The sequence below is a fragment of the Anthonomus grandis genome, chromosome 3 (assembly GCF_022605725.1).
Source record: "Anthonomus grandis grandis chromosome 3, icAntGran1.3, whole genome shotgun sequence".
NCBI classification, from domain to species: domain Eukaryota; kingdom Metazoa; phylum Arthropoda; class Insecta; order Coleoptera; family Curculionidae; genus Anthonomus; species Anthonomus grandis.
In genome coordinates, this window is record NC_065548.1 from 31,918,299 (window position 1) to 31,940,147 (window position 21,849).

General features: G+C 30.8%; 1 protein-coding gene across 1 annotated transcript in view; it reads right to left on the minus strand.

Moving 5' to 3' along the window:
* LOC126734648 (choline O-acetyltransferase) overlaps positions 1-21,849 on the minus strand; it is a gene marked incomplete at its 5' end in the record, with an annotated part of 209,258 nt that overhangs the window by 111,149 nt on the left and 76,260 nt on the right. The window contains one exon of the mRNA XM_050438346.1: positions 5,510-5,598. Coding sequence (XP_050294303.1) covers positions 5,510-5,598 — 89 coding nt within the window. The remainder of the gene's footprint in view (positions 1-5,509; positions 5,599-21,849) is intronic.

The window sequence follows — 21,849 nt, forward strand, 5'->3', positions numbered from 1 at the left end:
AAAGAACATGAAATGACAATAATAGGAAGATTATAATAGGAACATCCAACATCTTAAATAAGAGTAGAGAAAGAATGGGCTTATTAATTTTTGTCCCAACATTTATTACATTGGGTGACGTTTCGAAAAAAGATGTATGTTTTTTTTACACAAAAAAAAACGAAGAAAAATGTACATTTTACAGAAAAAATGTAAGATAACTTTTTGAAGAGACCAATCTGGCAAACCCTAGTGAAAAGTTTCAAAAAATTTTAATGAGCGAATCTTGAATTATTCAATTAAATGTAATTGCAAAATTACCAAATTTTCGGTTCAGGTAAAACCAGACACCAGCCACCAGCAAACAATTTGTTATAAGGTTTTGTCAAATCTGACGTACAGCCGAATACAAGAAATTTTTTTTTTTTTCGTTTTATCAATCTCACAACCATACATTCAAAGACACATTATCATTACTTTTAAACTAAACTTTTATTTAATATTACGATGAAGTTAAACCAATAACAATTATTATTATCGATTATTAAAAAAATTATTTTATCATACTTAGAATTTAATTAAAACAATAGCAGTATCTGAAATATTTTTAATTTATTTGCCCATCACTCCCATCATTTCCCATCATTCCTATCTGGTCCATTTCAACCATTAAACCTATTGTTAGTAAATTCGAGTCTAAAGACGCAATAATAATAATAATAATAATAATAATAATAATAATAATAATATTGCAATAAATAATTGTAAATGTTTAACTCAGAAGATCGAAAATAGATCCGAAAAAAGATAGAACAGAACTCTTAATATTTTACTAAGTGTGGAAAAATAAAATAAAATAAAATACAAAAACTTTTTTAAAAATAATAGAGAATTACATAAAAACATCAATTAATCAAATGTTCAAACAACCCCCCATTAACAGCTAAACAATATCCTAACCGATCATAAAATTCATTTCTAACGTTACTAAGTTGATATTGGGAAATTTTATTACATTCTAACGAAATAGCGTTTTGTAACTGGTTAAGATTCTCAAATTTTACACTTTTTAAATGACCCCACAAAAAGAAGTCATTCGGTGAAAGATCAGGTGACCTGGCAGGCCAAAGTATCCGGTACCGTGGACCAATAGTATTGCCGTTAAAAGCATTTTCCAAGCACTCTCTAACCATACGGGCATTATAGGCCGGGCAACCATCCATTTGGTACCAGATCATTTGATCTTTCTGAACAACTTCTTCCAAGGCGGGTCCAATTTGATTTTGAAATAAGTCCAAATAGGTTTTAACTGTTAGATTATAGTCCATAAAAAAGGGTCCAATGATATGGTGTCCGATAATTCCCACGAATAAATTTGTTTTTTGGGGATATTGTGTCCGAGTATGAACAAAGCGATGTTCATTTTCTTGGCTCCAATACCGTCAATTCTAAACATTTGGTTCATTGTTGAGGGTAAATTATCATATTATCATTGAGGGTACATTCATCGGTAAAACAAATATTTCTTAAAAAATTCCCATCATTATTTGCTGTTTCCATCATTTTAAAACAAAATGCCATTCTTTGCTCTTCATCTCCTTCCTACAGCTTTTGATGTTTTTCGGATTTATACGAATAATATTTGTGTTTTTTTAAAGTGCGCAATATCGTTGTATGATGTTTATTTACCTCTTGCCCAAGAACCCTCGTACTAACCATCTTGTTTTCCTCCACACTCAGTAGAATATTAAGATCTCTGTTCTCTCTTTCTTCGGCTCTGTTTTTGATATCCTGAGTTGAACATTTACAATTATTTATTACGGTACCTTTGGACTCGAACTTATTGACAATACGTTTAATAATTGAAATGGACGGAATGGGCTTGGTGGGGAAATAAACTGAAAACATTTCAGACACTGCTCTAAAACTGTTTCCCGCATAATGCCACTTAATTATGGCTATTTTTTCGTCGATTGAATAATTCATACTTGTTTTCAAATATCGACTGTCACTGATTTATTGACACTTTTCCTCACGTCAGTGACAATATTCATTTTATTGGTGCCCGTTTGGTTTTACCTGAACCGAAAATTTGCAATTACATTTAATTGGATAATTCAATATTTGCTTAATAAAATTTTTTTAAACTTTGCACAAGGGTTTGCCAGATTGGTCTGTTTAAAAAGTTGTCTTACATTTTTTCTATAAAATGTACAGGGAAGCCAATAATTGACCCCCTTAAAATTTACATAGCGCTCAAGGCGGATATACTAATCTGCCCCGGAGCGGTACGGTACCCGCCTTCTGCATCTTGTCCCGTACCTCCCACTATTGAGAGTCCGTGCCTTCCCTCAATATTCCGTTACCGTAGCCAAATTTGTATAAAATGTTAACATGTATTTAAATGTTCCTAAGGAATTATTATTATAATACAGTTTGTTTATTTATTTGTTTTTATTTTCATTTATTCCTTTTAATTTTTGAGATTGACCCTAAATGAAAGGAAAACGATACAATTTCAAATTCTGCAGGTTTTTCTTACTACTGGTATTATAGGATTAAAATGCTTTTAAATGAAAGAGTTCATTATTCTGTTAACGAAATACCGTGGACATTCGTAACTTTTTTCAATATCTTTAATATTATTATATATAATAATATCTAAACTACCCAAGTTATCATGCCAAAAGTTAGTTAAATCTGGATTTTATGTATCATTTCTAAATAAAAATAATCAGACAAAAAGATTTCTGGTAACCACAGCTTTTATCTAATTTACCTTTTAAAGCAATTGTTGATAAGTTTTTTTCACATTTTCGGACCTAGACATATAAAAGTTTTCCCTTTAAAGGAACTTGGCTTAAGTGTCTCAAACCCCCCAAAAGGGCACTTTTAGACCTACAAACAAAAGCTGTAAGGGAGGGTAAAATCATGATAAGAAAGCTTCCCGCACGTGAACTTGGCTGGTGGTGTAACACAAAACAGCAGGAAGGGATGCCAAGATCCCCCGGATTACGTCACTGTACGCTAATAACAATTCAAACAATGTGATATATCTTAGTTTATCCCTACTTTATATCATAACGATATTCCATACTATAAGCCTGGATCATTTAAATATATGAATTGTTTATGATGTAACGTAAAAAAAATCTCAATAAAATAATAAATGTATTATAGAATTGTTAAAAAAAAGTACTGAAAAAGTTGCAAGTTGAGTTTTTCGCATTTCCATTCATATAACATAGATCCAAATTTATCCTCATTTAAATATTTTGTATTTTTTAATATATTAAAATAAGATCTTTGTAGATGAGGTTGAGTAAGAACAACAGGTAATAACTGGTTGAATGATGTATGTAGTTTAATAAAGAGTAAAAGCTAAATGATCTTTTAAAGATAAAGAATAGCAAGGTAACATTAACAAGAACACAACAATCTGTAAATAAAAACTCGCCGCGCTTCAGTTGTTTGCAGGCTATAGATAACTCAGAAGGAAATCAGCTTTAAGCCTCCAATTTTAAAAGGGAAGAGAGAACCACAGCATCTACCATGAGGATGGATAATCGGACGGATCGTCACAATCGTAGTTTATGCTTAAAACCTTAACCACAGATGTAATAACTCCTCGTGTAAATAGCTTCTCGTGCGGAGCTATTTACATCTGTGCCTTAACCCTACATCATCATCCTTGAATCCAAAAGATGCCAACAATATTAGGTTCCACAGTAAGCATAGGCAATGCCTTGAAAAATATAAAAATCTACTCAAAAAGTATTACTCTGGGTACTTATTGAGGTCAGCCTTTTAACAAAATTTAAACATAAACATCGAAAGGCACTAACGTCTCATGCCGTTTCAAATATTGTACGCTCTTACATTTAGGGGTGTGATTGAATGTTCTTAAATGTTAAAAAAAGTAGTTCATGATTCTTAAACGGACTTCTTAATAATATTTCAGAGGGTGAAGTGAAACAAGGTCAACGGTTCAGTATACACAGACATAACATTATTTATTTTACACAGACCATTGACTTTGTATCCCTTCACCTCGTGAAATTTTTAAATGTTGTTTTACGACAAATATTTTTTTCCACTATGTGGAACTCCTGTGCGTCACTGACAAGTAACTACAGTTTATCTCTCTAACTTTAAATTTAAAATCCTTCTGCCTATATATACATAAATATTAATTGGCAGTAAGACATAGTACAATACAAATACATCATCATAGATGATATTAGAAGATATGTGCACACATTTTTTTGCTATTATAAGAATACTTTCTTGGGGCTTTTTTATCTTTAATAAAAGTAAAGAAAATTAAGATACATTTATTTAGAGACATTCAGTGTCAATAAAAATTAGGAACTTATAGGGTTAAAGTACATATAAAAAGACCATATAGATTATTAAATTTTCAACGTTAATTCTGCTGAACTTCAAGCTGACATACAGTAAACATTATCTTGGTATACGATATCGCTATTAAGAAATAATGGCTTGCGGATGCTCCCGCGGGACATCAGGGATGCAGATGGGTTTTCTCTGTTCTTTTCGTATTTTTGTCACGCACGTCATCCCGAATAAATCAAACGGCTTGTTAGCAAGCCGTCTCGTATCTAATCTGCCGAATTCTTTTGAGGATTTGCTCTAGATTTTAAGGGATTTTTAAAACAGCAGAGTGATATCATTATTAGCCAAATTTTATTAATAAATAAATAATAATTTGCGCACTGATCTAAAAGACGCTTTTTTGTTTAGACCATCTTTTGAGCTTCAAGCACTTTACACAAAATAATTTGAATTGGCCTTATCACAAATTTAAAAGGCTTTCTTTTGATTGTCTTTAAATATTTCACTAATTACATCAAAGGATTTTATATTAAAAATATGCACGATTCTTATAAAATTTAATAAAGTTACAGGAACAAATTTATAGACTTACGAGTACTTATCTATGATTATACTTAAGGTAGAGAAATACATTTCTAAGCTGAAACAATTAGAAGGGTAGAATCGAAAAAGCAGTCAATTTACTTTCATGTGATTATTCAGCAATTACTGCGTTCGAATCCAAATTCCGCAATAGATTCAATTTTATTTTTTAATTTTTCACTTCATTTGCTCGAGCTGCTAAAATTATTATATTACAAAACTTATAAAACGAATTTAATCAAAAAGAAATCGTCATTTTTTGCTATCCGTTAAAATGTCTTTTTTTATGACTATCATACAATGATACTGAGATCGACTTAGGTTATAATTAAAAAAAACATGTCTTTCGTACCTAACCAGCATCAATTAAAACTGTTTTTATATTTAACAGTTTCCCCGCTACTGGATTCCGGGAGTCCGGGGTCACGCCAGGTAACTCTGGCTCCCGGATCGATACCTAAGCTAAACACGACGGCCTCAGGATGGATAAAAATAATTTGAGTGCAATACGATGTTTGAATTTTCGTAAATTAGATACAGTATTAAGGAAAAAATACATAATAAATGTATGAAAGATAGAGTATTAACTCACCTCCTTTCCGACAGAGCTCCCGTTTAGGTGTACCAGGGAGGTCCCCGATAGTAATTTTTTGGGAAGGGCAAGTATCGTTTGCTTCCATCCTGAAATAAAATAAGAGCTCGTGAATGCAAGATAAATTATAGATTTTATTTTCTACAGTTTACTTTAAGATAGTTTAATCAATTGAAATTTTATAACTTTATGGACGATTTCTCCAGAGTGAAGTACCATTATGCAAAGCAAAATGAAAAACAAAAGTTTTTTTTACTCCAGAATGTTTATTTTCAATTAATTTCGACGGTTTTTATACCATTTTAAAGGGAGAACTGTAGTAAGTCATGAAATAAGAAAGTTGTTAAAATCATTTAAAACATATAAAATAAAAGTAAAAAATAACAAAATATTGTCACAAAAGATCTAAAAACACAACAAAAATTTACGGCACAATGATAGTATATCGTTACTTGGTACTTACAACTATTAAAAATTCTTACTATTAAATATTAAGCAAGAAAAATAATAACATAAAATCCGTAATGGTAACTGTTTAAATAAATTTATGATTTTCGGCCGCTTCTGGGTAGTAGGCATTAATAGGTTCATTGGAAAAATTAGTATGTTAGTTTATTCCATTTATGCTATTTTTTTATATTGATATTTTGATATGCTTTGATATTTATGATATTTTATAATATAAACATCTAGCAAAGTTTACTCTTCATTGTCTTCATCTTCTTCGTTGCGCAATTTATAAGTTACGGAACACACTTTTAGTCCAATGCTAAAAATTAAGCACAAATAAAAATTCTAAATACCTTTAAAATGTTAAAAACCATTATAATTAATATTTAATCATCAGAACAAAATCTTCACATTCAATTTTTTTGTTTTAAATACTTGTCTTATACTAAATATAGATTATAGGTTTACCTAAGCTCCTCGGATGAAGTTTTTATGTGATAAATCTTCGGTCACTATCAAGGCAATTCCACCATTGCGAACGCAACTCGATGGAAAACCTTAGCTTCATTCAGCATTCATTCAACATTTTTTTAGTGTAATAAAAGCAGTTCTGCATTTTGTAAATTATTTATTTTCAATTACTCATATTACCATATTTTTATTTGATTTATTAAGAACAAATACTAGTTTAACAGCTACAATTTTAATTTTTTCAGTTAAGATTTTTAAAATGATTTTAATCCCGTGGGGTATGTTTGAGTTTAGGACATCATGATTTTTCTAATTATCTATTACTTTTATATTTTAAAATTTATTAAAAATTATAATCTAATAAAAACATTTTTTAATTTTTTATAGATCTTGGTATAAATAATACTAAAGTAACTTAAACCGGTCTGATTTTATACTCAAAACTGTTAAGGTTAAAGATGTTACTATAAACATGTTTAACCTTATAAAGTTGGCTCAGTCAAATGATTTCCTTTGGCTTTACACCTAAACTAAAGCTGTATTGTCTTTCAAAAGAGTACTTTTATACCTTTACACTTTCCCCCCTATACAATTTAATAATTAAAATATACTACAAAGCGTCGGGAGGGGGGAAACGAGACAAAAAGTAATTGACTAATTTTGTCGGCAACAACACGGGAAAACCGCTATAGAAGCAAATCAGCTCGGGGGCAGGCAGGGTCGTTATCTGCCCTCCCCCCTTTCTTTTAAAAAAATAAGAGGGGCTACGACCCCTCTTGAATAGAAAAGGTGGAGTGTTGCGTGAATGGAATGACAAATTTTGTACGCCATGATTCATATCCTAATCGAAGGTGTAGTAAGTTTATGTAAATTTAAGATTTAGTGATCAAAAAAAAATACGATGTTGGCTATAGAGCAGAGAGATAAATAGTTATCAAATATTGGAATAAATATTACAAATTCAACTAGTTTTATAAACAAATTCCTAGTTTACATAAATACAGGTGTAAAAATGTATTTAGTAGTTGGTTATGTAAGAACCGAATAGTCCGTTTATCTAAATTTAAGATTAATCTAAAAAATACGATGTTGGCTATACAGCAGCGAGATAAATAGTAATCAAATATTGTAAAGAATATTACAAATTCAACCAGTTTTATCACCAAATTCCACGTTTACATAAATACGGGAGTAATCATGAATTTAATGATTTTTTTTGGTTATTGAAGGAATGAATATGGGAAGCGTTAATATGTATAGTTAGAATTTATGATGCATGTAGGTATGAATAATGGATATACCAAAGTTAGGCAGATACGCCATTGCTGCTAGAAGGCTGTGTATTGTGATATTATTTAATTAGTGTGAAAGTTTTAAGTTAAAGGACTCTGGAATCCTAATAAACTTAAATAATCATCATCACTTAAACTACAAAATAAAAGCAAAGAATTCTTTTAGGGGCCTTGTTTTATCGCAGCATCGTTTCTAGTATTATTTCGACTCTATTTAGTCGTATTATTTCCATCAAGTCAGTATTTCCCAGGTCATCATCGTGCAGAGAACAGCTTGATTTTCTCTGATAAGATGCGGCAATTTAATACTCTGGTTCATGCTTAAATTAACAAAAGATTCTTCAAAAAGCTGTTGTAAACATAAAAGTAAAAGGCTCTTTTAGTACTACTAGTACTTTATTTGTGTTAAGATTTTGGGTAGATAATGTCTTTTCTGGAAGAATTCCTTGACAACATAAAAGACCACTTGGCTTCTCGTCATCAATATAGAGTTATATAGATCCAGTTAGTCTTCGAGGGCACTCTCCGAAGTTCTCATTTGACATATCTAATTTTTATGACACTTTTTTATGAAATTTTTGTCAAGCCATCTTTGGGGCATGGTTAGTATCTAGGTCTCAAACTCCGTAAAACAAATTATAAAGATATGATCTTGAAAATCCGGTGAAGAAGAAGGGTAAGCCAATATTTGCCACAAATTTTTGTAGATCAGGTGGCTGTCTACTAAATTCCAATTCAGCCTGGTATACTTGCTGTAGCTGAGCTTCTCCTTATTTCATTTCTAAAGTACGCACTAGTACGTCAAAATTTAGTTGATCCTCAGGTGGTACCATTCTTAGTATTTCTGTAGCTTCTCCCCTTAGGGAAATGGCTTAAGATTCGTTGCGCTTTCTTTGTGATCCCAGCGGTTTTCTTTGGCGGCTACCTCGAACTGATTCAAGTAGGAACTCTATGCTTCTTAGACGTCGAATTTTGATGACTTCACTTTCATCAATGTTTGTATTCCAGGATCAGTATAAAAAAGGGGGATGCTTCACTCTAATCTCTAGTTCTTCTATGTTTTTTCCACCTTCGGCAATTTATCTTTAACAGCTTTGAAATTGGTCATTACTTATTTTTGTTTCGTCTTAAGATCTTCTCTAAATTGTAAATCTCGTCTCTTTTATTTTTTTTTCTGGTTGGTCCTGTTTCTTTTTTAGATCTTAATTTAAATTTAGTAGGGCTTTCTTCATCGCCTTTATAAGGTGTTCTTGTTTTCTGGCTCGCACACCTTTTTTCTCTTCAGGTCGGTTTTTAAGTTCCTTTAAAAAATCTTCCTGTTTTGTTCCTCTTGCTCTTTTCTTTATTTCTTATCTCCTTCTTATTTACGATCTCGTACCTCTTCTCGCTGGTTGCACTTTCACCTCTTATTTTACTCTCTGACCGTCAAATTTCTTTTATAGTAGCTCTACTAATTTCTCAGTCTCCATCTTGGCCTAACTTCTGGTTAAAGATATCTACCCAAGATATCCTTTGCTGCTAACAGGAACACAGTATTGTTATTAACTAAACCTATATTAGGTATGCACTTAGCTTTGGAAAAATACTAAAAGTTACAAGGTTTGTACCTATACAGCGTGATTTTCAACCTATGCGCATAAACTTGGGAAATGGTAGATGAAGATCAATAATGAGTAATAATGAGAAAAAAATGTAGTAAAATATTTTTGGTTTCCGAAATAAAGTTAAACAAATGTCAACAGAACGTGTATCAGACGAACTTATTTTGTTTATTAATAACTGATAGTAAACAAGTCATAATGTTTGGAATTTGTTGTTCGGAATCTTTAGCAGTACTTAGTGTGTTGGTGGCTGTGATCGTTTTCGATCGTTATTTTCACACGAACAAAATAAAAGCGTCAAATGTAATGGCGCACATTTTTACAAACGAAGAACTTGTCGACATAGTTTTGGTTTACGGAGAAACGCATCAGAATGCAGTGGCAGTAGCTGATCTGTATTCCCAAAGATTTCCCCGAAGATATCACCCGAGACGTGGGGCTTTATTACGTGTTATTCAGCGGGGTAGAGAAACTGGCAATTTGCGGCCGCGGCCTAGACAAGATGGAGGAGCTATTAGACCTAGGCACATTCTAAATCTGGAGGAGGATATTTTAGAAGTTATCCAAGAATAACCTGGAATTAGCACTAGGACAATTGCAGCGCGATTTGGAATATCACAATCTACAAGTTGGCAAATTTTAAGGCACGAGTTGCTGTACCCGTTTCATGTACAGAGGGTACAAGCCCTACTTCCAAGAGATTTCCCGCTTCGAGTAGACTTTTGTGAGTGGTTGTTACATCACCAGCAGTTAAGCCCAAACTTTACCATGAACATTTTAGTTACGGATGAGGCAAATTTTACGCGCAATGGAATTTTCAACTTTCATAACACTCATTACTGGGCTTTGGAAAATCCGCATATTACACGGAGAACATACTTTCAACTTTCTGTAAATGTATGGGCTGGAATTCTGAACGGAATGCTCATCGGACCTTTTATTCTGGAAAATTGTTTTGAGTTTGACTGGTGCTCGGTATTTAGAATTTTTGCGCATCAATTTACCAGTGCTCCTTGAAAATGTGAATCTCAACGTTAGGCAGAACATGTGGTTTCTTCATGATGGTGCTCCACCACATTTTTCACGACCAGTGCGACAACATTTAGATCGTGTGTTTCTCGGACGATGGATAGGCCGTGATGATCCAGTTGGGTAGCCCCCTCGCTCGCCTGAGCTTAATCCATTAGACTTTTATTTGTGGGGTTATATAAAAACAATGGTGTATGTAAACGAAGTTGATACTGAGCAAGAGCTACGACATCGAATAAACGCTGCCAGTGACGCAATTCGCCTGCAGCCTGGTTTGGCCCGTGCATGTACGTCTTCATGGATTCGATGAGCTCAAGTCTGTATCGAAAATAATGGAAACAACTTCGAACAGTTGCTTTAAATTAGTTTAAATTAAACACGTTAAAAAATACACGTTTTTTATTTTAAAAAATATGGATATCTCCAAAACTAAAAATATTTTACTAAATTTTTTTTTTCATTATTACTCATTAGCTATCATTTCCGAAGTTTATGCGCATAGGCTGAAGATCACCCTGTATAATACCAAATACTATTTCTCTTCACTATGATAATTTTACCCTCAAACTGTTATTCCTCTACTAAGCGCTACTTCTGATTTTATAGGAATTTCCAAGCCTTTTACCTCTCAAACATAAATTTTTCTTCAGAAATCAAAGAGCATAAAATAAAACTATGTTTCCAAAAAAATCTCGATTTTTCCTACAAGATCGTTGGCTATATTTTAGATATTTTAAAACTACTAATTGATTGAGAACTAACTTAAATAACACATGCCTGTTAATAAATTATAGTACACGTCAGTAAATAGATAGATAATATTGCTTTTTTATAGCAATACTTACTAGACAAGAAGAATAAAATAAATGGAACTGATTTTAAAGTGTTAGTTTAATTAAATGCAATTCTACATTCATTTATAGGTCTTAAACTTTATTTCACATTACTATTTTCTATGTTTTCTTTATGCAAATATATTTATTTAATTTATTCATGTAAAGAAAATAAGTATTGTACTCGGTACTGTAGGAACATACTTTAATTATGTTCTCTGATAAAATTTATTAGATATAAAATAATATCCAAGGATAGATGTCCGTAGTCAAGTTAAAATTTGTATACCTACTGATTGTTGCACCTATTGGTGCATTTTTATTTTTTTTTTCAAATTCATAATACAATCAAATACACAATAGTACATTTTGGAAATAATGAAAAACACTATTAGTTATAACTTTATTCGTATTTTCAGGTATATAAATGGTTATATTCAAAAACCAATGGATTGATTCGTTAGAAATTGTACGCCTCTGAATATTCAACTAGATCTACGGAAAATGTGAGATCAAGTGTCTTTAGCGGAGGGTTAAACTTGCAAAGTAAAAGCACCAGGGGGATGAAAAACGTATAAAGTTACAAAGCAAGTTGCTTTTGAAATTGTTGTTCTGAATCTGGTAATACAAAGCCGAATCTCATCATGTATAATCTGTCACGGGATAAAAAATAACAGACGTGGTGCAATTTGTACCAAAACCTAATCCCGTTTTATCGATTACGGGGGATGAATTGGGTCAGAGCTCTAGGGGATATTCCTTAGGGACCACTTGGACTTACTGGCGTTACAACGGCTAAGTTTGTGTTTGGATAAATATATAGAAAATTCTAATATTTTTGATTTACACATATTCTACGTTTAAGTATAGGAAATAGCCAGTAGAGTCTGAAATTTGGTGGTTATACTTCTTATAAGAAATATGTCTTTGTAATTTTTCTTATAGATTCTAGAATTTGCTGTTCGAAAAGGCAAACCACTCTAGAAATCTTATAGCGTCAACTATTTCAATGATAGAGTGATTCTATTTGAGAGCTTAACAACACAAAAATTTAAACTAGGCTTTGGAAAAAATCGTTCGCGTCTTGGCTACAATCCCATACAAAGTAGGCTAAGATGAGTTTGAAGGTATTTACTTTTGTGCAATTAAATAACAATAAATATTTACATTCATGTTTATTTGCAGTTTTTTTTCTGGTATCCAGAATAATGTTTCTTTTATCTGCTCTAATTAAAACTAGAAATAAAAACCCTTTTGCTTTAAATAATAAAACTACAGGACAATTAAAAACATTTTCATGAGGGAAGATAGTATTAAGCTTAAATAATTTTCCTAAATATTTTTTGTAATTATGCTATTTCAAATCAAATGTCACCATTTCTTATTTATTTTTGTACTCATTATCTCTCATTAACTCACTTTTTAAAAGATTTTGCTGAAGTTAGAAGCTTCTGCGTATTTAGGGCGATTTTAATTAGTTTCAGATTTTCCTTTTAGAGGTTTAGAGAATATAATACTCTGATTATTATATGTAATTTAAATTATTAATTATAGTTCAAACGATACACCTTTTTTGTTACATCTTTGTAACAAAAAATTTTTAAGATAACCTCACTCGCTTTGAAAGAAAAAACAATGCTTAAACTATAAATAAATATGTATAAATACCAATAGATACAGTTTGGAAAAATCTATAAATTTATTATGTGCTCTTGATGAGTGTATTTCGCATTTTAAAAAAATATATCTTAGATCTTTTTACATAATCTCCCTCAAATCCTTTAAAATCTTCTTGAAAGGCAAAGTAATCTCCAACAAACTAGGCAATTTTCACCAAAATCTCCCGCATTTATCGGTCAATTTTTCTTTATGTCCTCTTCTCCTTGTAGCATTGTGCTTTTTGTCCGACTCGACAAAGGACATGATCCGCTGATTTGGCAACATGCCTTTATCAAAGCCGGTCATCGATCATTCTGTGGCTTTCGTTTTTACTCCACAAATTGAAGGAAACGATGATTTGAGATAACTTTAAACTTTAAACTACCTCCTAGAGATAAAATAAACTAAACATTACTTATAAATAAATATTTATTATTTGACTTAGTAATATTCTAATTATTACCAAAGAATAATGGTAAATTCTAATATTATGTTATATACTTGTATAATTCAAGCTACTAAGCCACTGTTATTAAATTTGATACATGAAATGCGAAACTCCGGAGGATGGAAACTGTATCTATCATAAATATCACTTAACACTTTATTAAACCTCAGACCTTATCCTCGTTTAATTTAACAGACAATTAAGAAGTTGAATTTAGTTTGTACCCTACAAACTGAACTCAACAAACCTGTTTTAATTATAAAATATTTTTTATGTCAAAAGTAGTGGATATAAATAATAAAACAATAACAGTGGTAGGTCATTATTTCTAGTAAAATGTAATTAAAATAAAATATATATATAAAAGTAATATATTCCAAATCTACTAGAAAATTGAGTTATTTGGTTCATACTTTTTGTAGAATAATTATTTATAGACAAAAAATTTGAATTTAAATTGCTGTTTATTTTTTTATTTGCGTCGACGATTAATGGAATTTAAAATTTTACTATTTGTGATGTTCTAATTAAAATTAATTATTCGTTTCTTTTTATAAAATGATTTATTTTATTGTTAGTAAATTATGAAATTGTAGGCAGGCACATCTATCAAGCCGTTTTAGTTACGAATAAAAATAAAGTTATTGAGGAGTTAATAAGAAGTGACGCAGTAGACGTAATTGTTCTGAATGAAGTTTCTTTGAACCCTTTAATATCAAATTGAGATATGAGATAATGAGATAAGTGAATGATCCACACGGTTTATAATTTTGTGAAAAAATGTCTGAAATCCCAACTACTTGGTAAAAATAATTATGATTACCTTAAATTTTCTTTTAAAATGTTTTTTCATTTTTCTCTTTCCTCAGACTTTTTAAAAGATGCTCAGAAAACAATTTACATAAGTGACGTCTTTCGATTCAGTATAAGTACCTCTAAAAGAGCATCAACTTTCGATTTGCAGTAAAGTTTAGTGCCGTTTGGTATTTAGTATTAAAAATATCTGTAACAAACATGACGTTAAGCAGAATCAACCAACTTACAAAATAAAACTAAAAGAAAGTGCCATTATAGAGCTATTATTTATTTCTCGTAGAAGCAAAAGTAATCGGCTTTTTTAGATAATTTCTATTCACCCAGTTAAAAATCTATATTCTTGCATCGCTGGACATGTAATTTAAGCCAAATTTATTTTAATATTATTAAGGTTAAGAGATAAAAGTAACTTTAGCAAATCTTTAACCTTTTTGGGCAAATGTAATGTACATTTCATGCTAAATAAAAGCATATTTATTAAAAAAAAAACGCATATTATACAGTAGTAATGCAAAATTACGCCACTAATATAAAAGATCCATTAAACAAATACTTAACGATAGTAAAAAATTGAAAACTTAAAGCTTGGTGATAAAACATAGCTTTGGAAAGTTGAAAAAGTAAAATATTTATTCCTCCTCGAATAAAACCAAGCTAAAACTGGAGAAGCAAAAAAGGGGGAAATAAATTAGATTTTTCTCAGCAGGCAGCTTCTATTAATGTTAAAGATTACCTCGGAGATGGATAATGTGTATTTCTGTTTTTTAGACAGGATACAATTACCATGATTGAAATGGGGCTTTTATTTGAAGTGCGAGGGAAAAATTTGTTTTTTATTAAATTTTTGAGCAAAATTAGGTATAGCTATGGCACTTAATATTTTTAAAATTAAAAATGAAAATAGGTAAATAGGTTCTTGTAAATAGACAATTTAATAAGCAATAACTAAATAACGAAAGACAAATTTTAGATATCCAAGTTTTTTTTTCCTTCAAAGTAAAGATAATATTAATAGATTATTTAATGTCGTTATAATCCTTCAGTTATAGACTTAAACTGTCATATTCGTGTAATGAGTTGTACTACTCCTAGCATAAGTTATTTATAAATTTATTATATTTAATATAAAAATTAACTATTGTGTTTTATGTCATTAAATCTAACATCACAGATTATTTTGAGATTCCTCGAAGGATTATATTTAAAGAACCTATATATACTTTTGGACTATGTCATATATAGCCTTATAATATTAAAGAATTATTTAAAGAAAGAGAATATATATTGACAAAGTCTCACAAATCAAGCGTCTATTAAAAGGTTACGCATTTCGCCGCATTAGGGCATCATCAGACCTCATCTAAATACAAAAACTACACACTGACTTTTACTAACATAAGGGTGATTCTATTATTCACGGAATTTTATAAAGATTCGCTAATTAATCCCTAAACAAAAGGTATTAAAATTATTTTTGAAACTAAATATATTTATCTTATTATCTTTTCTCTGGGCATTGAAAATTATGTGAGTTTAAAAAATATTTCTAGTAGAAATGTGTAAACAAATAGTTAAAATTATCACTTCCCTGTGGGGCGACTGTCTGTAAACCTAGACGTACATTGATATAAAATGATTAAAACTATATTACAGCTAATATATTTACTATTATATAAATAATCTGTACTTTCACTATCATTGTATGATATTATGACCGTACATAATTTTTTATATCTAAATTTATTATGCTGTAAACGAAGGTGACACAAAATATGTACCACTTCCCTGTCACCCTAAACTAGATAAAATTTTCACCGAAATAAAATATTTAACGGCGTTGCCGTAATTTAAAATTCAAGTATGAACTAGGCGTAATCTATTATTGAAGTTCTTTTGTTCACATCGTGTACCTGTCAGTGTGTGAAAACATCTTGGTGAGTGCAGACGTATTGATACCAAACAAATTCTCATTTATCTGTCGTCGATTAAGTTTTATTTTATTACCGGTTTAATGATATTAATTCCTTAAGCTGTATTGCATGCGCTTGTTAATCATAAGAGTTATCGATAAAGTTTACATTTATGTGGTGTATTTTAAAAATAACTGCTAAATATCACTTCTCTGCCGTTTTAGAGACAGGGAAGTGAGAACTCGACAGGGAAGTGATAAAAATATAGAATATCTATAATAATTAATTTAAAAATTATAGAAAATATATTCCTAGTATTTAAACTTTTATGTATTTATACTACATTTGGATATATTTGCCACTTAACTTTTTTTAAAGGTATTTATTGGTAATAATAATATTCTCTTGCAGAATTAAAAATGCCAAGAATCAAACACAAATCCTTAACTAAGGAAGAAATATTAGAAAGAAAAAGAGAAAATGAACGAAAGCGCAAGAAAAAAAGTGCACTTAAATAAGAAGCTGGGGAATTCATCAGAGCAAATACACCCGTAAGCTTATGTGATGAAGCATTGATTTGTAATTCACCAATCTTACAAATTAATACGGGACAAGATCAAGCGGTTAAGGACTCGCCTAGATTAAATGCGGCTAGACAAAGATCCATTATCCAAAGGAGAAAACGCAATAAAGAAATTAAAGAAAAAGATGAGAAAATTCTAAGACTTAAAGCTGAAGTTCGTAAGTATCAAAAAAGAGTTAGCAAATTGCGCAAATAAAAAGAAAAGCTTAAAACAAAGTTATCTCCCACATCACAAATGTGCAGAATGGCGGATAACCCTTCCACCCGAGACGGTTGTTAAAAAGGCGTTATTTGGAGATATTCTTAAACAACAAATTTCAGTTAACCGCAGCAACCTTAAGACTACACAAGAAAAGAAGACCATCAATAAATTGCTTTTAGGCTGTATGGTACAGAAAAGAAAAGTTTGGAAAACAAATCAAAGAATTATAACCTATAAAAAAATATGGAATGCGGACCAAGAAAAAACAAAAATTAAAAATACAACTCAACGACGGCACCTTATGAAGTTAGTTCATACATTCTTAAAAGATGATAAATACAGCAGATTAGGTGAAGGGTAAAAGGAATATATCAAGAGAAATAAGGTTAGGAAACAAAAGAGATATAGGCTTGATACTCTTCAAAATGTGCACCATGAATTTTTAAAAACTGGTAAGGCAAAAATCAGTTATTCAATGTTTGCCAGGCTAAGACCCTTTTGGATAGTTGCTCCAAAAGTTGCAGATAGGGATACATGTATGTGTACAATGCACAGCAACATACAGTTACTTGTGACAGCTTTAAATAAAGTCAAAGTTCTTAAGGTGCCAACTTATCAAAATTTGCTGATTACACTCTGCAGCGACCGTTATATTGAACGATGTCTGGAACGATCATGTGAAAACTGCAACTTGATATCTCTCTCTTTCTATGAATCAATTGATGAATCAGTTCTTGTAAAATATCAAGAATGGAATACAACTCGTGAAAATATAATTGATCCGAAAACCAAGAAAAACCGTCCAGTTATGAAAACAAAAAAATCAACTTATGAAGCTTTTCTTCGGGAATTAGTTACAAAATTTAAAAACAGCCTGGATAAAATATTTATTCATGAAAGAAATATTGTGCATCAATACCAATTTAAAAAAAAACTGAAAGAGACGCTAACTGAAAAAGATGCGGTCATTTATGTGGACTTTGCTGAAAACTATTCAATAAAATACAGTGAAGAGGTGCAGTCTTTTCATTTTGGAGGGTCCCGTCTACAAATCTCACTTCATGATGTCGTGGTGTACTTAAAAAGTTCAACAAGGTCTTATTGCACAGTGTCCAGTAATCTATCCCAAAACGTTCCTGCTATATGGGCTCATCTAAAACCAATATTGGCCGGATTACTAGCAGAAATTGAAAACGTCCACTTTTTCAGTGATGGTCCGGTAACCCAATACCGTAATAAGCTGATGTTTTACGTATTGGCCTGCAGGTTACCAGATTTAAGTGCAAATTTTTTTACCAACTGGACTTGGAACTACCACGAAGCTGGCCATGGCAAGGATGCGCCAGATGGAGTGGGTGCTACATGTAAACGGACAGCAGATCAAGTTGTGGCATTAGGAGGTGATATAACTAATTTATCCCAGTTTTGTAATGCAATTCAAGATCGTTGCCCAAACATTACCTTGTTTTTAATTACTGATCAAGACATTGAAGAAATGGAATGCCTTATTTCCAAAGACCAGCCAAATCTTATTCCGTTTAAGGGTACGTTACAAATTCATCAAGTACATGGATGTGCATTTATGATGCAGAAACTTATAATGAAATATCTCAGCTGCTTTTGTAAAAATACATGTAATCATTTCCGATTGGGAGCGATAAAGTATTCATCAGCAGAAAAAGTAAACGTAAATGATGTTTTTGGTGAATCCGACTCATCTAACAATGATGTCACTTTAAATAATACAACTGATCTGACCATTAACATAGATGAACCTGACGGCTTACTTAATATTTCCATTATTGATATAGACCCAAAGAACTTTTTCCAGAACACGTAAAAAAATTTAAAAATCAAAAATGCAAAAAAAAATCCGGAATTTCATCAAAATAAAAAGGAGCAAGAAGATGAGTCTAAAAATAACCAAACAAAAGAAAAAGAAAATCAAAGGAAAAATTCAAAAGTAAGACCCAAAAAAAGTAAAATAAAGAAAAACCAAAAAGTAGAAAAAGAGTCTGATAAAAATTGTTCATGTGTTATTTGTGGTGCTTTGTATCAAAATGACACCACTGGCCAAGATTGGGTAAAAGCCTAAAATGTACTCAATGGGCACAAATAAACTGTATAAAACTAGAATCTAACTTATTTATCTGTTCAAAGTGTAATTTTGACCAATAATTTTTTTTAAGATATTATTTTTTTCCTATAGGTATACCTAATAAAAAAAATTGTATTTGTCATCAATAAAATCATAGTAATAATTAGATAAATATTTAATAAATCAAAGAAACCGTCACTTTTAGATAAATTATCACTTCCCTGTGGGTCTGCTCACTACCCTGTCCTTTAAAAACAATAAAATGCTTTAAAATAGCTATTTTTTTGTTTTTTATATGGCCGCTTACAAGATAGGGTATTTATGCTGTTTTGTTGATCTTTACATACTATTCATACAAAATATATAAAAAATATGTTTTCACCAAATATTTGCGTTTAATTCCTTTCATTGGTAGAATCACTCATATCATCATAAATAAAAATATTAAATATGATGCCTACTTTTTATTTATGTCAGTGAGAGTCAGTGTGTAGTTGTTTTTAGATGAGGTCTGATGATGCCCTAATATGGCGAAACGCGTAACCTTTTAATAGACGCTTGATTTGTGAGACTTTGGCTTTGAGTATACTTTCTCCTCCTCCTTTGGTCATAACTTTACTAATGTGAAAAAGCAAAAAAAAAAACATTAGAAATAACTAAAGTCATCCTTTACAACTTTTTCATAGTCTTAAATAATATTTTTTGAAATAACGTAAAATAAAAACATTACTTTCTATAGGTGCGGCCTTATATTACAAACAATGGCAAAAGGAAGGGTAAAAAATCTGTCTGACAATGAACGAAGCCGACGAGGCAATCAAGCGAGTCTTTCTTTTAGGGAGTAAGATTAGCACGATAGATCACGGAAACACGAAAACTGGTGCCAAATTGACCGAGGGTAGATTGAGACCTTCCTAGGGCTTGTTCCAGTATATTACTACTGGAAATTTCCACAAAGATATTAAGGGGAAGTAATAATGGTTTACTTTATTTCTTAGGGTCAGGCTCTTTAAAAACATGAAAAAGTTTAGACCCCTTCGTAAATGAAGGTGAATTTATCCCAGACACGATTTGTTCTCCAATTACTTATTTTCAAGAGCAATTAGGGAGTACTTCGCGATATTTGTAGCTCCCAGTTTTCGAGTGTTCTTCGGGCAACAACGAGCGAGCAGGTTCAAGTTTCTAGTGCTGACAATTTAGCTTCTGACGGATTTATTTTAAATTGGTATAACCTTGATTATTTTTTAACAATATTTTTACAACAATAGCAATATACGTTGCGATTTTATTGGTAATATAAACTCTTGTTAATCACGAAAAAAAAGTATATCACATATTTAAATTTTATTTTCTTTTTTTGTAGGAATACAATTAAGAATTGAAGCATATGCGGAAAGAGCGAGGAAAAAATTTTTCAAATATTCATTCAAAAAGATATTAGCAGATTTTTCTTTAAATTACATATTACTGTTATGCACTTGCCATTACATAATCAATTGGTAGTTTAATTGCAAAATACTCTTATAATTACCCATAAACATAAGAAATATTATTAATTTCAAAATTTGACAGCAACAAAAACATTTGTTAAAAATAAAATTGCTAAGCTTCAAATAAATATATTTAAGGAATGCAAATTATTAATTCCACTCAATATGGTCACGACATTTATTGCTATCTCTAAAAACAGTTTTACTACTAACCAAAACTCTTTATTTTATTTTCAACACGCATTTATAGGTTTATAAGGGCTGTTAAAAAAATCCCGGACTTCCTTAATAATTTGTGAGCACCCAAGCTCTTTTATCAAAAAGTATCCCAAATAAAAACTAAAGATCTCTTATTAATAAAAATGGTATTAGTTACTTTTAAACTTTTTAAATTAAGCATTGCTTTATCTGATAAATCGATATTACTGCTGAATGGCACAGTGAATCGACATAATTGGAGATATAGGTCAGATGAAAATCGGCACTGGATGAGTATAATACATAACCGGTTATAGGATAATAGGTTCATTTTTTATTGAGGATAATTTAAATTCCACCCGATATATGTATTGGCTGGAAATTCTAAATTTAAGCTAATGCTAAATTTTGGAGTTAATGTAGGAACATTCTTCGATACGACTTTTCCACGTCATTATATTGGCAGAAGAGGTGAAATTTAATGGCCAGCAAGAAGTCCTGTTCTTATACCCCTAGACTACTTTCTCTGAGGGCATTTAAAAAATAAAGTTAATGAGATAAAGTCGGAAAATATTTAATATATTACAAGACAGAATTAAAGCAGAATGTGAATTGATAACTCCCGATATTTGAGAAAAAGGCATCAAATGCAATTGACTGCAATTTGGCAAACCATTGAAGAGAGCCATTTTCAACATCTAATTAAATAAGTTTATTGTTTAAATACTTTCTTTGTGTCGTTTCTTTTTGTATGGGTTAGCATTTGTATGTTTTATTAATAATGATTTTTACCTAATAATTTTTTTAAACCTTTCTATATTTTAATCCGCTGAACTTAGGCAAAGAATATGTTACATAAAGTTCGAAAAATTCATAAGAAGATATAACATTTTATTTAGAAAACGTAACATTGGTCTCTACTTCTGTTGTGATGCCTCCTGTACATATATGCAAAGATATTTTCGCTAGGCAATAGGCGCGTTCACGAGCTAGGAGGGTCCGGGACGTTTTTAATAATTTCAATATTTTATTTGCTTTTAATGCGTGATAGAATTGAGAGGGATATTTTATTAATCTCAATTAATAAAGACTTAAAAATTTACTATTAATTTAATTTGTTTACAATAAATAATTTCAATATTTCAGTAATAAACATGTCATGAAACATAATTTATGTCAATGACATATTTCCTGCCTTTTATATAGGACGGTTTCCCCTTCTTTATATGCCCAATTCAATGGATTCTGAAGAACTTCCGT